The sequence below is a fragment of the Phascolarctos cinereus genome, unplaced genomic scaffold (genome assembly GCF_003287225.1).
Source record: "Phascolarctos cinereus isolate Bilbo 61053 unplaced genomic scaffold, phaCin_HiC Scaffold_9;HRSCAF=440, whole genome shotgun sequence".
Lineage (NCBI taxonomy): Eukaryota > Metazoa > Chordata > Mammalia > Diprotodontia > Phascolarctidae > Phascolarctos > Phascolarctos cinereus.
Window position 1 is genome coordinate 109,627,407 of NW_027556402.1, and position 20,816 is coordinate 109,648,222.

Sequence of the window (20,816 nt, forward strand, 5' to 3'; positions counted from 1 at the left end):
GTTGATCAATAATAATGAACAAACCGATCTGCCCATAACTTACATGTCAGTGTCACAGAAAATATTTTCAGTTGCCATAACTAATAACTTCTTAGACAAGATCTCAGATTCATGATAGGAATGTCACCTGTAATCTGTTTCTCTATTACCTTATTTCCATTTTTAATGTCTCCTCTTCCCTCTACTTGTTTGGTTTAACAGTTCTAGCTGAGTAGGCCTCCAAACAAATCTTTGTAACAGACTCCCTCCTGCCAGCTCCACGGTACTGTGCTGCTGAAGGTGCACTTGGTCCTGTCAGTGACTCTCAGTCATGTTTGTCCCCATCTTGCTGGTACTACTGGAATTGGAGACTTGGTCTTCTCTAACTTCTAGTCTAGCCACTTCCTACTCTACCATTCCTATGAGATAAGGATTTGAAAATATGGAGAAAACAGGTGCAGACAACAATAGGGCAGAAGCTCCTTCTTTTATTGAATGGAATAAAATCTAGATTTAAATGTTATGTAAGCACAACCTACATAAGTAACCGTTAACTTTAATTATGATTAAGTCCCACTAATTCATTTACCTAATTGTTTATAAAGTCCACTCTTCAGGTTAATTCAGCAGCATTCTATTCCATGCAGCAAGGGTAAAAAACATTGATTTTCATGTCCATCTATTTGACAGAGCAGTTTAATGTCAGTAATAGTTGCAGTCATTTTCTTCTCTTCGTCAAATGTAAGCTTGTGGCATTCTGACATTGAGAAGTAAATCAAGTCTTAGGAAATTTAGACTGATTATTTGATACACAAAATGTGCTTAATTCAGTTTTAAAATCGACTCTACCTTTATACACACCCTGGCTTTCACCAACCATCTTTGTGCTAGAATTTTCCATCAGTTTAGTGTTGTCCCAAGCACAAAATCCGTAAGTGATGGGATACCAGGTTATGAAGTAACATGGCAGGACAGAAGAAACATTCTTCTTCTGAATGTTCAGGAGGCCACAGATTTATACCTAGCTGAAGGTTCTTCATTTCCTCCTGTAACAGCTTTATAAATTTCATCAGGCATCTTAGAATAGGTAGGTGTAGTCTGTGGTGTCACAGTGTGTCCAAACCCTTGGTAGTGACCCAAGGGTGAAGATGGCATAGAAGAAGCAACAGAAATCTGGTCTTGAGAAGATGATAATAAACTCGTATTTTCATTTTGTTCTTCTTCATCAGAAAAAAACTTTTTACTACGCTGACCCAGGACAGTCCTTCCTTGAAAGAAAATGCAAAAGAGAACCTCTGTTACAATTACAAATGACAAACACAAAATAAGCCACTCTTTAAATATGCTGGAGCCTAGAAGGCTTGTGTGATAGGACTGCCTCCAAATAAAATATTTCAGTAACAAAGTTCTCACTCCATTCTTTTCTACCCAATTATTGTCCATGGTAAAGTCTTAGACATTCAGTAACTTCACTATCTAGATAAATTAAAAGTGAATACACTTACTGTTAAATACTTACCAACATTTCTTACTTGTTCAGATATGTCATCTCTAATATCTGAAACATCCCACATTGCAAGAAAAGAATCAAAGCATGAGCCTTCCTCTGCCTCCTGCACATAGGGTTTGTAGGAGAAGCTGTAGTGATGAGCAATAGCAGCAAAGAACATCTCAATGCAGATAATGAAATCCTACAACAGAGCAGAGGCCAGACACGTTCTCCTTCACATCTTGTTTGTTCTATACAGGAATTATGGAGGGTTGAGGGGCAGAGCCAAGATGGCAGAGTAAAGGCAGGGACTCACCAGAGTTCTCCCCCAAACCCCTCCAAATACCTTTAAAAAATGACTCCAGGGACGGCTAGGTGGCACAGTTGGATAGAGCACTGACCTTGGAGTCAGAAGGACCTGAGTTCAAATCTGGCCTCAGACACATAATACTCACTAGCTGTGTGACTCTGGGCAAGTCACTTAAACCCACTGCCTAGCAACAAAAAAAAAAAAAGAGAGAGAGACTCTAAACAAATTCTAGAGCAGCAGAACCCATAAAAAAAGAGTGAAACAAACTCCCAGCCCAAGACAACTTAGAAGGTCGTCAGGAAAGGTCTGCTGCACTTGGACGAGAATGAAGCACAGTCTAGCACAGGCCACCCCAGCTCAGCCCCAACTCCAGCAAACCAGAAGCAGGCCTTGGGAGAGACAGAATCAGCAGTGGCTGTTTCTGGTCGTCTCAGCCCACAGATGGTAAAGGGGTCGAAAAAATTACAGGGGTCTTTTTGTTAGTGCTGAGGCAAGACTGTTGCTTTCCCTAGACTTGGATCTGGCTCCCAGTTCTGGATGGCAGACCCAGGGTGAGGAGGAGGACTAGCAGAGTAGAGCCTGTGGCCACAGTGGAGGGAGGACCCTCCTCACACTTGCAGGGGAGAAAAGAGTGCTTGTGGTCACTCACAAACCAGAGCACAGGCCGGGAGAGGAGTAAACACCTCTCCTTAGATCAGACTACCTTGGAAAACTGCAAATTTACAGGTCCCTAGAAGTATCTCTGAAAACAGCTAAACAAAACCCCTGAAGCTTGGGACGGTGCGCCCTCCACAAATGGAAGCTAACGATTGTATGAAAAATCAAGAAGCAATAACACAAAACTGAAAGAATGAAAAAAATAGAAGAAAATGTATAAAATAATCTCATTGGGAAAACTGACCTGGAAAACAGATTCAGGAGAGATAATTTAAAAATATTGGACTGCCCGAAAATCACCAAGAATCACCTACCCAGCAAAACCGAGTACAACCCTTCAACGGGGAAAATGGGCATTCAATGAAACAGAGGACTTTCAAGCATTCTTGATGAAAAGACCAGAATTGAATAGAAAATCTGACTTTCAAATACAAGACTCATGAGAAGCATAAAAGGATAAATCACTATTGATTAAAGAAGTGCAAATCAAAACAGCTCTGAGGTACCATATCACACCTATCAGAATGGCTAATATGACAAAACAGGAAAAGTATAAAATTCTGGAAAAGATGTGGGAAAATTGGAATCACTAATGCATTGCTGGTGGAGTTGGTGATCTGACCATTCTGGAGAGCAATTTGGAACTATGCCCAAAGGGCTATAAAACTGTACATACCCTTCAACAGACTTAGCTCTTCTCAGCAATACAAGGCTCTAAGACAACTCCAAAAGACTCATGATGGAAAATGCTATTCATATTCAGAGAAAGAACTATGGAGTCTGAATGCAGACTGAAGCATACTATTTGCTCTCTCTTTTTTTTTCTTTTGTTCCTTCTTTCTCATAATTCCTCCCATTCATTGTAATTCTTCTTTACAACATGACTAATGTGAAAATGTTTAATAAGACTGTATACAGGGTGTAGTAGATAGCTCCAGCCATAGAGTCAGGAGGACCTGAGTTCAAATCTGACCTCAGATATTTGACATTTACCAGCTGTGTGATCCTGGGCAAGTCACTTAACCCTGAATGCCTTGCCAAAAAGCAGAGAGAGAGAGAGAGAGAGAGAGAGAGAGAGAGAGAGAGAGAGAGAGGGAGAGGGAGAGGGAGAGGGAGAGGGAGAGGGAGAGGGAGGGAGGGAGGGAGGGAGGGAGGGAGAGAGAGAGAGAGAGAGAGAGAGAGAGAGAGAGAGAGAGAGAGAGAGAGAGAGAGAGAGAGAGAGAGAGAGAGAGAAATAAGAATGTATACATAGAGCCTATATCAGATTGCATGCCGTCTGGTGGAGTGAGAGGAGAGGGAGAGGGAGAAAATTTAAAACTCAAAAGCTTATGGAAGTGAATGTTGGAAACTAAAAATTCATAAATTTAAAATAAAAAAAGATAAACAGGAAAGAGAAATCATAAGTTAATTATTAAACTGTTTACATTGCTAAATGGGAAGATGATATTTGTAACTCATAAGACCTTTCTCATTATTAGGGTAGTTACAAGGAGTATATATAGACAGAAGGTCCAGGTGTGAACTGATATGAAGGAATGACATATTAAAAATAAAATTAAGAGCTGAGAGAGGAATGTACTGGGAGAAAGGGAAAGGGAGAGGTAGAATGGGCTAAGTTACTTCACATAAAAGAGGTAAGAAGAAGCTTTTATAGTGGAGGGGAAGAGAAGGAAGGTGAGGGAGAGTGAGTCTTACTGTCATCAGAACTGGCTCAAAGAGGGGATAACATATATGTGTAATTGGGTAGAGAAATCTATCTTACCCTACAGGAAAGTAGAAGGTGGAAGGGGATAAAGAAGGGGTAGGGGTGTGTGTGTGGTGTGTGTGTGTGTGTGTGTGTGTGTGTGTGTGTGTGTGTGTGTGTGTGTGTGTGTGTGTGTAATGAGGAGGGGGAGGTCAGAAGAAAAACACTTTTGAGGAGGGACAGGGAGAAAAGAGAGACTGGAATAAATGGGGGTGGGGGTGGGGAAATAGGATGGAGGGAAATACAGTCAGCAATAGTAACTGTGAAAAAAATTTCGAAGCAAATTTTTCTGCTAAAGGTCTCATTTCTCAAACATACAGAGAACTGAGTCAATTTATAAAAATAAGAGCCATTCCCTAATTGATAAATGATCAAAAGACATAATCAGTTTTCAGATGAAGTAATCAAAGCTATCTATAGCCATATGAAAAAATATTCTAACTCACTTTTGATCAGAGAAATCCAAGTTAAAACAATTCTGAGGTACTACCTCATACCTACTAGATTGGCTAATAGGACAGAAAAGGTAAATGAGAAATGTTGGAGGGGATGTAAGAAAAATGAGACATTAATGCATTGTTGGTGGAGTTGTGAACTCATTCAACCATTCTGTAGAGCAATTTGGAACTATGCCCAAAGGGCTATAGAACCATGCCTACATACCCTTTGACCTAGAAATACCACTACTATGTCTGTATCCCAAGAGATTAAAAAAAAACCATATATGTACAAAAATATTTATAGCAGCTCTTTTCTGGGGGTAAAGAATTAGAAATTAAGGGGATACCCATCAATTGGGGAATGGCTGGACAAGTTGTGGTTTGTGATTATGATGAAATACTTCTGTACTATAAGAAATGATGAGCAGGATGCTCTCAGAAAAGCCTGGAAAGACTTGCATGGGCTGATGCACAGTGAAATATACTGCGTAAAAAGTAATAGCAATATTGTAAGATAATAAGCTGTGAATGACTTAGCTATTCTCAGCAATACAATGATCCAAGACAACTCTGAAGGACTTTTAATGAAAAATGCTATCCATCTCCAGACAAAGAAGAGCTGGTATCTGAATATACTTTTTTTTTAACTTCATCTTTCTTGATTTTTTTTTGGTCTATGTTTTCCTTTACAACATGACTATTATGGATATGTTTTGCATGACTAAACATGTGTAACCTATATCAAATTGCCTCCCTTCTCAATGGTGGGGGGGGGAGGAGGGAGGAGGGAGGAGGAGAAGGGAGAGAATTTGGAACTCAAAAGTTTTAAAAACAAATGTTACAAACTGTTTTTACATATAACCGAGAAAAATTAAACACTAAATAAATAAAAAATAATAATTATAGAGGGTCACATTCTGGGCACTTACCATGTGACTAAAGGGCAAGTTATTTCACCCTCTGGGCCTCATTTTTCTCATCTGTAAAATGAAGGACTTGGAATAGATGACTTCTAAGTTTCCTTCTAGTTCTAAATCTATAACCCTATAATCTAGTACTGGAAGGGACCAAAGTTCATTTAGTCCAATCTCATTTTACATAAGGAAACTGAGGCCTAGGTGTTGAAGACGGAGATAGACTTGAGGCACAAAGACTGATTAGAAGGCCCTTATGATAGTCCAAGCAAGAGCTAATGAAGGCCCGAATCAGAGAGGAAGATAAGTGAGTAGAAGAGAGATCATCTGTGATTGGTTCCGCCGGGGTGTGGGGCGTGAGTTCACTTACTTGTAGACCTGTAGCCACAGCTTCTACTGTCTGCCATTCCCAGGTACGCTTTTCAGAAATAACTCCAACTTTTACCAATAAGGCAATGATTGCTGCTTGCCTACACAGAACATGTTTATGAAAAGGTAATCTGTGTTACAGAGACTGAATCCAATGTTTAACAAATTAAATTTTAGATTATATCTTAAAACTGTTGTCTTCCCATGACATTTTATATATTTTAAGACCAGCAGATATTGGCAAGCTGTGATATATGAATCTGTTGCTATCTATCTCTATGCGATCCAGACAAGTTGGACAGTTGCTGTCACTGGACTCTGAGGACCTGCTCCCCCAAAAAGAATTAAGACCCATGTTCACCCATCAACTCCATAAGGACCTTTTTGAAAAAGGGATGATAATGCCTGCGCTACTTACCTCTTGGAATTGTTTAAAGAAAAGTACTTTGTAAATATTAAAGCTCTACATAATACAAATGTGAGTTAGTCTTTGATTAGAGTTAGATATCATGTCTTAATGAAATTTAATAGTCTGGAGTGTATAAAAGGCACACAATAGTAATGAACCCTAAATGAAGATACATTTCCTATGAATGGCATATAATAAACCCATTAAGAGTGGAATTTGCAAAACTGAACACAAAATTTTATGGCCAATATCACATATGCAAAGTAAGTCACTGTTGTCATACTAGGAAACACAAGCTTTTGACCAAATCAAGGTAACGATTGGCCAATTAATTTTTTCCACATACTTTTACTTCATAGTTATATTGCTTTTTCATAAATGAAAGAATTTAGTAGAAAAGCAACACTTACCAGAAGGAAACAAAAACAACCATCTTTACGCAAAGAAATTTGCCAACAGGTTGAATTGGATTTAGTTCTTCCCTTAGTACTTTATAAAACAGCACAAGGCAATACATAGCAAACTAGGGAAAAAAAACCAAATTTTTGATATCTCAGTTTTTCTTAATTATCTGTCCAGTAAAAGTAAAATTATAAAAACGATGAAAATCTAGCAAGAGGAATAGCTCTTGTTATAATCTAGATACATAGAAGAAGAGAAGAGAGGAAAAGAGAGAAGACAGCTGAGAAAGAAAGTCATAAGGTATATTGTTTTGGGAAATATTTCCCTGGGATTGGATAGATGTATGATTATCCATGGACCTTTATTTGTTCGAAAATATATCCTGCATAAAATATTAATAAGACTACTGAGAATGTTTTAGTATCTTCTTGAAAATATTCATTTTTGAAAACCAGAGAAGCTATGGAGAAAATACTATGCAGAAAATAGTGATTATCCATTGAAGCTGACTCTTATAAAGCAGCAGAATTTACAAATGTTCAGGAAACAGAGTAATGGATTTTATAGTACTCTGTATTAGAGTTATTTTGGTAAAAGATAACTTGAAAGTAGATATATATATATGTGAAAGTGAAGTTAAGCAGTAAAATAATTAAGAGACTAAGAGAAAACTCTATTAATAGCTATCACTGAACTATCTAGTTTAGCACTGACTCGCACAACTTGACTAGTACTGGTAATTAATGCTTTTGTGCTGAAGCTCTGAGACTATGACACTAAATCTGATTAACTTCTTGCAGCAGTACACACATTTATATGTTCGTCCTAAAGACAGACAAAGATATCTTCAGATAATTTGTTTATATATTAACCCATTCTTTAAAACTTATCTTTCTTTCTTATCTTCCTTTTAAAAATTTGAAAGCTATAACATTTAATTTATAATTACTGCTTTGACTTTAACCAATTCTTTTGACATATCACCAACAACAAAGTTAAACATTTCCTTTTATTTAATGAGCTAATCTCAGGTTTCTCTCACTTTCAGGAGGCCATACTGTCTCATTTATATTTCATACTGAATCACAGTGTCTCATATGCAGTTGACAGGTAGGCAGAACATGAACGGATCAAAATAAAGTCATCAGTTAACAGATTCTCAAATTCCCAATGTGGGCGGCTTAGAAAATCAAGTTTTAAAGCAATATCAAGTTTTTCAACCAGGTATTTATCAAATCAGGCATTTTCACTGGGGATTTAGTCACAGGTATTAAGTTCGAGTACTATCATTAGTTATCAATAAAACAAAGAAAATCCATATTCTAACTCACCAGCTGTGACACGTTGTTGAATATAACTAAGTAAGTCCAAGCATTTTTAAAGCTAAAATTCCCTTCGTCATATACACCAACCAGCTCACAGATTCTAAAAATGGTTTAAAAGAAACATTACATTTACAATATAATTTCAAAGCTATATTTCAGGGTATTATGAAAAACTAATTTGAAGGATTCCAAAATGTCAATATTAAGAGCACTCTAATATTCAAATTTGGGTACAATAGGTTGCTCAAAAGTTACAACAAAATTATTTTTATAAAAATGTTACAAGAAAATGTGAGTTCATAAATAGAGCAGGAAGCCCAAAACAAAACAGACGCACTCACCGGATACATATGGCAACCATGGCTAAGTGAAAAAACAACGTACAACACTACTAAAATAACATTCAAGCATTGTTGTAGCACCATTTTAAAAAAGAAAACAACAGTAGTAGTCTGTTCAGAGTTTTAAAAATCTAATTAATGATATACCAAAGTTAATTCCAAATTAGTTATCATTATTTGTCACCTTAGCACTGATAATTTCCTAACATTAGAAAGGTTAAGAGGGGCAGGTAGGTGGTGCAGTGGTTAGAGCTCTGGCCTTGAAGTCAGGGGGACATGAGTTCAAATCCAGTCTCAGACACATGAAACTTACTAGCTGTGTGACCCTAGGCAAGTCACTTAACCCTGATTGCCTCACCCAAAAAAAAAAAATGATAAGGTTATGAAAAAGAGATAACTAGATAACTATCATACAGAACAGTATAATAAATGCTGAATGCCAAAGTAAAGAGTAAAGTTAGGGGTAGCTACGTGGCGCAGCGTATAGAGCACAGGCCCTGAAGTCAGGAGGACCCGAGTTCAAATCCAGCCTTAGACCAAACACTTGACACTTACTAGCTGTGTGACCCTGGGCAAGTCACTTAACCCCAATTGCCTAACCCCCCCCCCAAAAAAAAATCCCACCTCAAGAGTAAAATCAAAGATGTGACTAAAAATGACTAACTTAGAAGTAGAAGGAAAAAAGGGGCCAGGAAGCCCTCTCTTTGCAAGATTATCTTCTGGTTCTCTCACAGCACGCTGATTACTATTCTCAGTACAGTGGCAGGCAGACTATAGAGCCCTATTAACATTATTTACTACTTTCTCACACCCAGAAAATAGGTTAATTGGGTAACTCAAACTATAAACTCTATTTACCCAAATGGAGTTTTAAGACCCAGCAAAGATAAATCTTAAGATTTTCAATTTCTTACTTGGCTTTTTAGTTATCTATTAATATAATTTCCAGGAAAATGTAAACAAATTAAAGCAATATGCTAATTTGGTTTTGTGCCCTTTGTTTTATACAACAAATATTTCTGAAAATGACAAAGTGATTACTTTAAATACCTTTTGGCATTCACTAATTAACCATGTGGCTTTGTTCCAAGCCATAAAGTTCAAATATGAATCTCCAAAGCTTTAACTCCTATCCAGTAGTATTAGTTTTTGCCACCTCCACTCTTATAGTGGTGATCCCAGAGATGCAGATTACTTTGAAGGTTATGTGGCATAAGCATTTTAAAAACGTATTTTCTTGCAACTACATACTAAGTCAAGATGTATTTTCAGTTTCTATCTCCTACTAGAATGTAGGCACCTTGAGATAAGGGACCATTTCACTTTTGTGTTTCTGTCTCTAGTACAGTGCTTTTGCACACAGTTGGTGTTTAATGCTTACTGAACTGTGCTTTCTTGTGTAATGTAAACTATGACTCTTTAATTCATCTGTTTTAAGTTAGAATTTTCACAAAACAAGTTTTATTAATGCCTATATTATCCATCTGTATAACTGACATATCCTTAACAATTCTAACAATGCAAAAGGCAACCTAAGGAAGTATTTCCAAAACACTCATTTCCCCTTACATACTTACAGAGCAATAATAGTTGTGAATGGTCTGACCACAGTATACTGCAGCACACCTAGTTTGCACCTGAACAATAATACTCTGCAAAAGAAATGCAAATAATTCAATACTTTAACCACTCTTCCTAATTCCAATTCTCACATGCCCGACTTTGAAGTACAGAGAATAAAGTTAAGGAGGAAATAGGTAATTGCAGATGACTAGGAATGACTACTGTCTCTCTTTCCCCTTTGATACCTTAGCCATCAGCAAATAAGCTACACTACACTTAACTCTACAAGGACGATACTGTTTCACTTGAAGAAACTTGTTAACATAATGGCTATTTCAAAGCAGAGGTAAATATTATATAGACATACACATACATGCCCATGAATATATATAGATACATGATATAAATTTTAAAAATGAATCAAGTTAAATGGATAAAAGATGCTTCTTCATTGTCTTTTCACATTGTGTCTCAAGAGATACACACTGGGGAACTTCTAAGATTATAAATATAAACTTCAAGAAAACCAAAGATTTTCAATGATTGGCTCTGCACTATGAAATGTTCCATACCCTATATCAAAAGATATCACTAAGTAGTTTTTTCCCCCTAGTAACAGCAATAGGCTAATACTAAATAATCCTATCTAGTTCCACAGGTGATCAAGTATACATGTTTGCAAGTTTATGTTAGAGATCCTGTTGCTATAAGAATCTGAGATCAAATATAAGAACTTGGATTTGCAGATTTGTTTACACAGTGTAATAACCAACCCAACTAATCCACATTATGCATTTCAAAGAATGAAATATCATTATCTGAATATGGGTTAACAATCTAAAAAACAAGCATAAAAATTATGGGTGAAGCTTAGTTTTGGCGCACAAGATTATTATGTTCTTGTTTTCACATAACCACAACTGGTTAAGTCAATATAGAAATTAATCAATTTGGGCATTTACATGCACCACGCAGTATATTAGCAGAAAGGTACATTTCAACAAAGTTGTGGTTGTCTACCAATAACATGCTAATATTTTATAAGGCTGGTATTATATTTGAAGCAAGGTGGTAATCATGGCTAACTTTCACCTGAGAACGCATGTTCTGTATTATTTTTAGATGCTGTCAACTTGATTTTCCCTGCTGAAGGAGGGGGAACAATAACACATGATATAATGTGGCTTTGAAATACACCTTTATACTTACATTCAGACTCATATCATGACTACAGATGACACTCAAGAAATTCTTGATATTTAACAAATAAAAAAATGACATGGTTTGAAAGATGCTTGGAAACTGTCCAATTTCACTATCCTGCTCCTAAATGTCCATTCTATACTGATGGACAACACAATTCTGCCAAATGAGGCAAAGCCCTACCTAAGAAAAACTGTCTCTTCTGCCTTAAGTTTCTTGCTATTATCTTCTCTGCACAGAAAAAATTACTATTTTGGTTTTAAAAGATTTCTTTTAAAGTTGGGGCATTAGCTAGACAAAGGATATGGAAAAACACCCCAACACACAGGGCTGCCAATAAAGGACTTAAGTGAAGGTGGTAAAGGCTTCAGCAAGATACCAAAACTTAGATTTACTAAAAAAGCTTTACTGGGATACAATTGTAAAAAATTAGATGTAAGTACAGAAAATAAATAATTGTGTATGCTGAGGACTCAATTATAACATCTTAATCGATGTGTGTTCAGGATAAAAATCAACATTGGCAGATTAAGAATCTAACTGCAAAGCCCAGCATTTATAATAATTAGTTCAAACTATTCCAAACACAAATACCCCGAGTTACTCATTGTTATCAGATAAAGGCTATTAGTTCTTCCTCATATGGAGATTTTTTTTTAAGCTTCAAGATTTGTGATTCCATGACTCACAACTTGAAGTGGGGTTAGGAAGTTACACAGCCAATAACTGTCTACCTCTATGTAAGACGATATATTTTTCAACCTCTGTACCGTACTGGAATCTTAGAAAAGGGATGTGAAGGTAAGCCCAAACTTACCTCAAATTTACCTTTCATTTTCTGTTGAAAGCATCAAAAGTAAAAACCTAGTTTCTTGAATGCATGATTTTAGTTAGCTAGGATAACTTCTGTAATACATACTAAAGTGAGTACCTAATTTCACTTCCTTCATGATCTCACTAATTCTTCTTTGCTCACAGCCACCAAACTAGTTTAGCCCAGTAGCATCTCTTGACTGGATCAAAGATTTAGAACCAAAAGGGATCTTAGTAATGATATAGTCCAAAACCTCATTTTGCAAATGAGGAAACTAAGGGGCAGCATGTATCCAATGTCACATTCAGGTATTAAGTGGCAAAGTCAGGACTGGCCTGTAACAGCCACCCAACTCATTTCCTTGCTGCTAGTCTCACTCTATTCAATTCATTCTGCACACTTCTGCCATATCAATGTTCCAAAAACACAGCTCTCTAACTAGACTGTAATCTCCCTGAAGGGCAGAGACTGCCTTGAGCTTTTGTATACCCTAGCAACAGATCCTGACTGAGCACAGAAGGCATTCAACAGATACAGCATTAAGATAAGAAGAAAAGTACTTACTCTCCCATTGCCCATGATGGACAGCAGCAGAAAGGAGGCAAATGTTTCTGCTGATCTTTGGCTTCAAGGATTAATACCAGATTTGGATACCGGTTAGTCAGATAATTGGAAAGGAATCCCATGAAACTGTATATGACATAAGCTTCATAGCATTCTCGGCAAGTATCCACATAGATTGCAATGGTGGGATACTTCAGAGCTATCCACTATGAAAAACAGAAGTTAAAATTATTTCACCCAAATGACAATGAATCAACATTCCAATTCGCAGTACATTTTGTATACTACTGAACATTATGTTTCTTGTCATGTAAATATTTGAAATTATGCTGGGCCTATCTTTAGCTTTCAGTGGCATACAGTTCGTGACTTGGTCTCAAATTCCAGCCCTGATAATCAATAGCTATGGGATTCTGGGAAACTTACTTAATAAAGCTCTTGCAATCTCCAATTCCTCATCTGAAAAATGGGGTAATATTTTCACTATTTCACAGGGCTGCTGTGAGGGCAGCATTTTGTAAACTATGAAGTGTTTTTGTTAGATTGGATGTTTGATATGCAGTTAGTTTGGCCATAGCTGTTAATGTGAAAATCTGAAATAATAAATCTTAAGATTTTGATAAGAGATGAATGGGAGAGAAAATGAATGGGAAGACAAATGAAATTAGATATCTGTATCTCAGAGTGGTTTGGGATTCTAACCTGGTTAAGTGTAGGTCAATTTCTTTTACCATTTAATCAAATGGAGTAATGATTCAAAACTGGATTTTTAAAAATGCAGTTATACTGGGACCAATTTAAAACATCAAGGAAAAAGTACCTCAATTGTTATGAAGAAAACATTTTGTACATAAGTTTTTTACATATATAAATTTATTTATTTTTAGTTTTCAACATTTACTTCCACAAGATTTTGAATTCCATATTTTCACCCCATCTTTCCCCCCCCACCCCAAGATGGCATGCATTCTGAATATCCCTTCCCCTAGTCTGCCCTCCCTTCTATCTCTCCCCCACCTTCTCTTCTCCCCTTCCCCTTCTCTTTTCCTGTGGGGCAGGACAGATTTCTGTACCTCATTTCCTGTATTTCTTATTTCCCAGTTGCATGTGGAAACATTTTTTTAAAATGTGTTTTTAAAACTTTGGGTTCCAAATTTTCTCCCTTCCTCCCACCCCACCTACCCTCATTGAAAAGGCAAGCAAGTCAATACAGGCCATACGTGTGCAGTTACGCAAAACACTTCCATAGTAGACATGTTGTGGAAAACTAACTCTATTTCCCTTAATCCTATCCTGCCCCCCCCATTTATTCTTTCTTTTGACCCTGTCCCTCCTCAGAAGCACTTCCTTCTGATTACCCCTTTCCCAATCTGCCCTTCTCTCTATCATCCCCCTGCTCTCGACCCCTTCCTCCCCTAAGATTCACTCATTTCCTCTCCTCTTCCCATTTCCCCTCCACTGTAAGAACCTTTTCTTGTCTGTTTTCTTGTCTGTGCAAGATAACGTACCCCATTCTACCTCTCCCTTTCTCCTTCTCCTAGTATAATCCTCTCATCCCTTAATTTTATTCTCTAGATATCACCCCTTCATCTTCAACTCACCCTGTGCTATCTATCTATCCATACATATAATTTTTTCCCTTCCCACTACCCTAATACTGACAAAGGTGTCATGAGTTATAAATATCATCTTTCCATGCAGGAATGTAAACAGTTCAGCCTTAATAAGTCTCTTATGACTTCTCTTTCCTGTTCACCTCTTTGTGTTCCACTTGAGTCCTGTATTTGAAAGTCAAATTTTATATTCAGGACTGGTCTTTTCATCAAGAATGCTTGAAAGTCCTCTATTTCACTGAATGACCATTTTTCCCCTTGAAGGATTATATTCAGTTTTGCTGGGTAGGTGATTCTTGGTTGTAATCCTATCTCCTTTGCCCTCCAGAATATTATATTCCATGACCTCCAGTCCCTTAACGTAGAAGCTGCTAAATCTTGTGTTATCCTGATTGTGTTTCCATAATACTTGAATTGTTTCTTTCTGGCTGCTTGTAATATTTTCTCCTTGACCCCTGGGAGCTCTGGAATTTGGCTACAATATTCCTAGGAGTTTTCCTTTGGGGATCTCTTTCAGGGGGAGATTGGTGGATTCTTTCAATTTCTATTCTGCCCTCTGTTCTAAAATATCAGGGCAGTTTTCCTTGATAATTTCTTGAAAGATGATGTCTAGGCTCTTTTTCTGATCATGGCTTTCAGACAGTCCAATAATTTTTAAATTCTCTCTCCTGGATCTATTTTCCAGGTCAGCTGTTTTCCAATGAGACAGTTCACATTGTTTTCTAATATTTCATTCTTTTGGATTTGTTTTACAGTGTCTTGATTTGTCATAAAGTCAATTGCTCTATTTTAATTTTTAAGGAAGTATTTTCAGTAAGCTTTTGGACTTCCTTTTCCATTCTGCCAATTCTTCTTCTCATTGGCTTTTTGGACCTCTTTTGCCATTTGGGTCAGGCTATTTTTTAAGGTGTTATTTTCTTCAGTATTTTTCTGGGTCTCCTTTAGCAAGCTGTTGATTTGTTTTTCATGATTTTCTTGCATCACTTTCATCTCTCTTCCCAGTTTTTCCTCTATTTCTCTTACTTGCATCTCAAAATCCCTTCTGAGGGGCAGCTAGGTGGCGCAGTGGATAGAGCACCAACCCTGAAGTCGGGAGGACCTGAGTTCAAATATGGCCTCAGACCAAACACTTGACACTTACAGCTGTGTGACCCTGGGCAAATCACTCAACCCCAATTGCCTAAAAAAATAAAATTAAATTAAAAAAAATTAGGGAAAAAAATCCCTTTTGAGCTCTTCTAAGGCCTGGGATGGATTCATATTTTCCTTGGAGGCTTTGGATGTGGGAGCTTTGACGCTGCTGTCTTCTTCTGGTTGCATGTTTTGATCTTCTTTGTCACCAAAGATAATATAGTCTGACTCTTTTTGTGAAGTTTGCTCATGATCCCAGCCAACTACTTGAGTTTTAAACTCTTTGTTAAGGTAAGAGTCTACTTCCAATGTGGAGAATGTACTGTCTCAAGCTTGGGGGGTCTGTATAGCTATTTTCAGAGATACTTCTAGGGACCTGTAAATTTTCAGTTCTTCCAAGGTGGTATGATAAGGGTCGAGGTGTTTACTCTTTTCCTGGCCTGAGCTCTGGTCTTTGAGTGACCGGCCACAAGCAGTCTTTTCTCTCTTGAAACTCTGAGGAGGGTTTCCTCTTCACCACCACTACAAGCTCCACTGTGCCAGTGCTCCTCCTCACCCCAGGACTGCCAACCAGAATTGTGACCCAGATCCAAGCACGGGCAAAGCAAGAGATCCCTACGGTCCCCCCTCTGACCAGCCACTTGATTTCCCCCTCAGTCTGTGGGCCGGAAGCTCAGGACACAGCCACCGCACCGGCACCTGTGCTCTGGAACTGGCTCTGACCTACCTCTTCTCTCACCACAAAAACAGACTTTTCCCACTGACCTTCTAAACTGTCTTTGGCATTCGTGGATTGGGGAGTCTGGAAGCCACCACACTGCCCGTGATTCAGTCCTCTGAGACCTGCTCTAGGTTTGCTGTGGCCTGCGTGCCCATGCCGAACTGTGCTCCTCTCCCCGCCTGGCACAATATGCCTTTCCAATCAACCATCCAGGCTGTCTTAGCTGGAAATTTGTTTTACTCTGTCTTTCTGTGGGTTGTGCTGCTTTAGAATTTTTTTAGAGCCATTTTTTTATGGGAATTTGGAGGGGTTTGCGGGAGAGCTCAAGCAAGTCACTGCTTTCATGACGCCATCTTGGCTCTGCCCGAGGATTCTGTACATTATTAAAGTAAGAAACTGCAGTACTCCTTAACTGGGAGATCCAATGTAGTTGTTCCTTTTGGAGACGCTGTTTAAGAGACAGACTTCATAGGAATGGAGGCCAGAGGTGAGGCACTTTACAACAGTTAGCCTGCATCTTTTCAGTGAAACTGGAAGGCTAAATTATTTGCTGTCATTGCAGGAATCTGGAGCATGGTTGTGGGATTTAAGAAAGTAAAAGGTATAGTTCATGTAAAAAGACCTTGTGGTTTGGGCAGATGACATGTTCAAGGAACAAATATACATGGTGCACATGGGCACACGCGCGCACGCGCACACGCACACACACACACACACACACACAAAGTCTTAGGTTTTATCAAAAGAGGCAGAATCCAGAGCAAGGGCAGACAGCACTTTGGCCTTGTCTGATGACACTGGGAGTGCTGTGGTCAGTTCTCAATACATTATAAGGACAAACTGGAAGAACATTCAGAGGACAGATAGGATGTTGAAGAGTCTGGGGGATAAAGAAGGCTCTTGCTGAATAAGCTCAGTCTGGAGAAGAGGAGACTTAGGTAGGGAGGAAGGAAAAGGGAGACTTTGTAGCCCCATTTCCAAATATTTCAAGAGTTCTGATGTGGAAAAGAGATAATTTCTTCTGCTTTGTCCCAGGGGGCAGAGCTAGAAGTAACAGATGGAAGTTATGAGACAAATACTGGCTCAATGGAAGGAAAACCTCTAATAATTAGAGAGCTGTCCAAAATTGGACTGCCTTTCCCATCATTCCAGATAAGGAATTAACTTTGTGCCATAGACATCTTTGGCTCTCTGGCATTGTCTACAGACCCCTTCTAAGAATTACATATTTAAATGCACAAAAACATAGGAACTACAGAGGAAAAAAATTATATTGAAATAGCCACCAAATGTTATTTTAAAAAAAATGTTCCTAGACCCCAGAATAAGCAGCCCTCATTGGAGCTCTGCAAGCAGAAGCTGGATAGCCACTTCACAGGAATGTTTGTAGAAGGATTCCTGTTCAGTCAAAAGGTTGGACTAAATGACCTCTGACTTTTCCAACTCATATTCTGTGACTTGGTGAATGTCAAGACTAGCTACTCTACTCTCACTGGTGAGGAAACTAGCTTGTGTGTATACACACCCACACACACACACTGTAATAAATTATAAAACAAGGGAGAAAAGGTCAAAAAGGAAATGTGAACCTTTAGAATGTTATTTTTACTGTACAATCAAATTTTGATGATCAATACTAATAGAAGGCAGCAGGAGTGTGGAAAAAAATAGAGGATCATAGCACTTAAAATCATGCAACACAGCCTATTCTGTTGTTCCATTCTGTCTCAACCCTTTAACTCCTCCAATGCCACCAACTCCATACTGAGAACAGGAAGCAAAATTGTTCACAAATTCCTTTAAATTTGCTACTTCAGGCTTTCCTGTCACAGAAAAAGAATTTCTAAATTAAAGTTTTCTTCAGCTTCTTTTGTGCTAAACAAAAACTTTGTTTATGTCAACAAGTACTTAATTTGGTGACAACGCTAATAAATTTATTAAAAAAACTGCCATGAATAATCTGGTGAATAGTTGAGGGTTGACTAATTATATTGTGATGATTGTTGTTTTTCCCCCAAATCAAACTAAAGATAATCAGTGTTACAGAAGCAAGTCCTGGAATTACTATTATTAATGGCTTGTAACAAATACAGCAATTATTTAGTCAAATTAATTTTAATGATATAAAGTCTTCTGCAACTATAGTCGCTATGTAAAGTTCTCAAGTAACTAGATAAAGGGAAGCATACTTACACTATCCAAGCTGTATATAGGCACCATCCAAAGAATCCTATTTTGAAAGCAAAGAAGATAATTTAACACATTTAATAAAATACTCAACATACTCTTGAAAATTTCCAGGACAACTGTAAGATTAAGTCAAATTAAGATATTACCTTATTATTGGCTTCTGTAGCTCAGGTTGAGTGTAATGCACTAAATGTTGCAAAATCCCCCAGAAAGATATTGGTACAGTCATTAGTAAAAAGATTCCAGCAATAAACCATGCTTTTGTGTGTATCCCAACCTTTGAAAAAAGAAACAGTTTAGCGTAAATCTCACTGTTACAAAACCAGAGAATAAAAAAAAGCAGGCCTTTTAAAAGAGCTCCTATTTTTAATTTTAAAGAGTGACTTTTTGTCATAGTAAGCACAAAACATTTCACAAATACACTTATCTTTTTTTTTAATAGAGGCACTTCATTCAATTTGGTTATAAAGCTAACTTCTCTAAAGCAAAACATTCCTGTTCACTTCCATTATAAAATATTAGGAAGAATATTCCTAAAGGAAAATCTCCCAACTGATTTGGCTGGCAGCTTTCACTAAGGAAGGGCTAAAATGATTAGCCCTACTGCACTGCTGAGCATCATGTTAGAGAAGCACAGCCACCTAACTTCTAGAAGTTAATGGTACCCTCCTAGTTTTTCTTTTCAGTTCTTTTCCAACTCGATGGTTACAATTTGTTCCTTCTCATCCTTTCCATTCTTAAGAGTTCCCAGAATTCTGCCCCTTTCCTCCCTATTGTCAGATACTCAGAATGCAATGTGTTAAATGAATTAAGGTAAAATATCCCAATTTGCCAGTGGGACCCTTAGTCTGTATGATAAAATTTTACCTGAATCACTCTTAATTAAAAATTCTATATATCAAGTTGCCTATACATCTTTATCAGTTTCAAAGAAATCCATTCCAAATAAAGAATGCATATAGTACTCAATAAAAAATTCAATGATCTCTCTTGGTCTAGATAAAAAAAGTTTTCTACCTCTAAGGTTCCTTCTAGCTCTAAAATATTTTGTTTCTTTTAGCAATACCCAGGCTAATAATGATATAATATTCCATACCACTTCTATGAAGTCTTCACTGACTGCCTTGCCTAACAGTTTTTTCTTCATCTTAACTCACTGCATTTTGGATATATTTCTTTTATGTTCTTGTATTGCATTGTATACAATAATTACGTATTATAATTTGTACTATTTTTTTTGCCTGTGTTATAATATTCTGGTAGAATAAACTGAGACCTGGCCTTACAGCCAAGAAGACCTTAGTTCAAGTCCTATCTCCAGAATATACTGGTGTGTGACCCTAGGCAAGGTGAACCTCTCAATGTCCTACCTAACTCTCAACATCTTATACCACCACTTTCTCACCAACTTAAGAGTCATAAGTAGTGAGACTTTTTTTATATGGAAATTCCCTAACCAATGATGAAATATTACATCACTGTTCTAGTGCCTATCTGCCCTAAATATGTTACAACATCCCTTCAGAGCAGGGGCCATCTTCTTATGGTTTTCCCCCTTCCACTGCACACAATAGATGCTTAATACAAGTTTACTGAATGAATACTGAAAGGAGGCATCAGGCTACTACTATCACAAACATAAGAAACTTAGAACACTAAGCAAATATATAAAAAAGTCCTCCAAATACTAATAGTTCTGACCAAGATAAAAATCTTAAACACAATAATCTCCACAAAACAAAGAGGACTTGGTGAATATTTTAAAATTTCTATACTAGGGCTTACCAAAAAAAGTATTTCTTTGGGCTTGGAAATGAATAAGAGTATACTTCTAAGGTCAGGAAGACCACAAGACACTATTTCATCACACAGATCGGGTTGCCAGGCAACGCAGAGCATTTTTCCATTACAATATGGCACTTCACTTATTGGAAGGTTATTCTTTTAGCTTCTAAGTGAGCCCTAATATGCTGAATTACCTATCGTTACTGATGATTTTCCTTTAAACATACAGGCTTAGATTTAGAGCCCACAGGTAACTTCAAGGTCCCCTAGTCCAACTTCCTCATTTCATATATGAGGAAACAGTAATCAAGAGTAATTAAGGTCACAAAGGTGGTAAGCCAGAGATCTCATACTGGAACTTCTGATGAACTTTACAACATATTCCCTTTTCCCCAGTGGTCATTTTAATATGGCAATGGAATCCCATTCTACTTAACAGTAATATTTTAAGCTCTATTGTATCCTTGGAATCTGAATTCCCTTCCTTCTTCCAAAATGTAACAAAGGAGATGCTGGACTTGAAGCATCACAAGGTCCATTATTTCACTGTTGTGGAAAACATGGACCCTCCCTACACAGATAGATTGTAACCCTCTATTTTTAATTTGTTGTAACCAACCCTTTGGTATACAGTATCTCCAAATCTAGCTAGGCTAGTACAACAGGTACAAAATCCATTTCTGGCCCTTATTTGAAGTCTTTTCAACTTGTCAGGATTTACCAAAGCTTTAGAGTTCTTCTGGAATACTTTTAAGAACCCATGGTCATTTTCACACCACAATGAAGCATTTGAATATTATTTTAGTGGAAGAATTTAAATATAAAAAGTAACAACTTCCAACAGAAATTTTTA

General features: G+C 37.4%; 1 protein-coding gene across 2 annotated transcripts in view; it reads right to left on the bottom strand.

Annotated features, from left to right (window-relative positions):
- Positions 1 to 447: 447 nt before the first annotated feature.
- Positions 448 to 20,816, bottom strand: part of TMEM184C (transmembrane protein 184C) — a 28,224-nt gene continuing 7,855 nt past the window's right edge. For both annotated transcript variants that reach the window (XM_020994053.2, XM_020994050.2), the window contains 9 exons: positions 18,325 to 18,455; positions 18,182 to 18,218; positions 12,524 to 12,729; positions 9,957 to 10,031; positions 8,045 to 8,138; positions 6,722 to 6,834; positions 5,904 to 6,003; positions 1,499 to 1,670; positions 448 to 1,247 (listed from right to left, as the gene is read on the bottom strand). In XM_020994053.2, the coding sequence (XP_020849712.1) occupies positions 979 to 1,247; positions 1,499 to 1,670; positions 5,904 to 6,003; positions 6,722 to 6,834; positions 8,045 to 8,138; positions 9,957 to 10,031; positions 12,524 to 12,729; positions 18,182 to 18,218; positions 18,325 to 18,407 (1,149 nt within the window). In that variant the 5' untranslated portion in view covers positions 18,408 to 18,455 and the 3' untranslated portion in view covers positions 448 to 978. The remainder of the gene's footprint in view (positions 1,248 to 1,498; positions 1,671 to 5,903; positions 6,004 to 6,721; positions 6,835 to 8,044; positions 8,139 to 9,956; positions 10,032 to 12,523; positions 12,730 to 18,181; positions 18,219 to 18,324; positions 18,456 to 20,816) is intronic.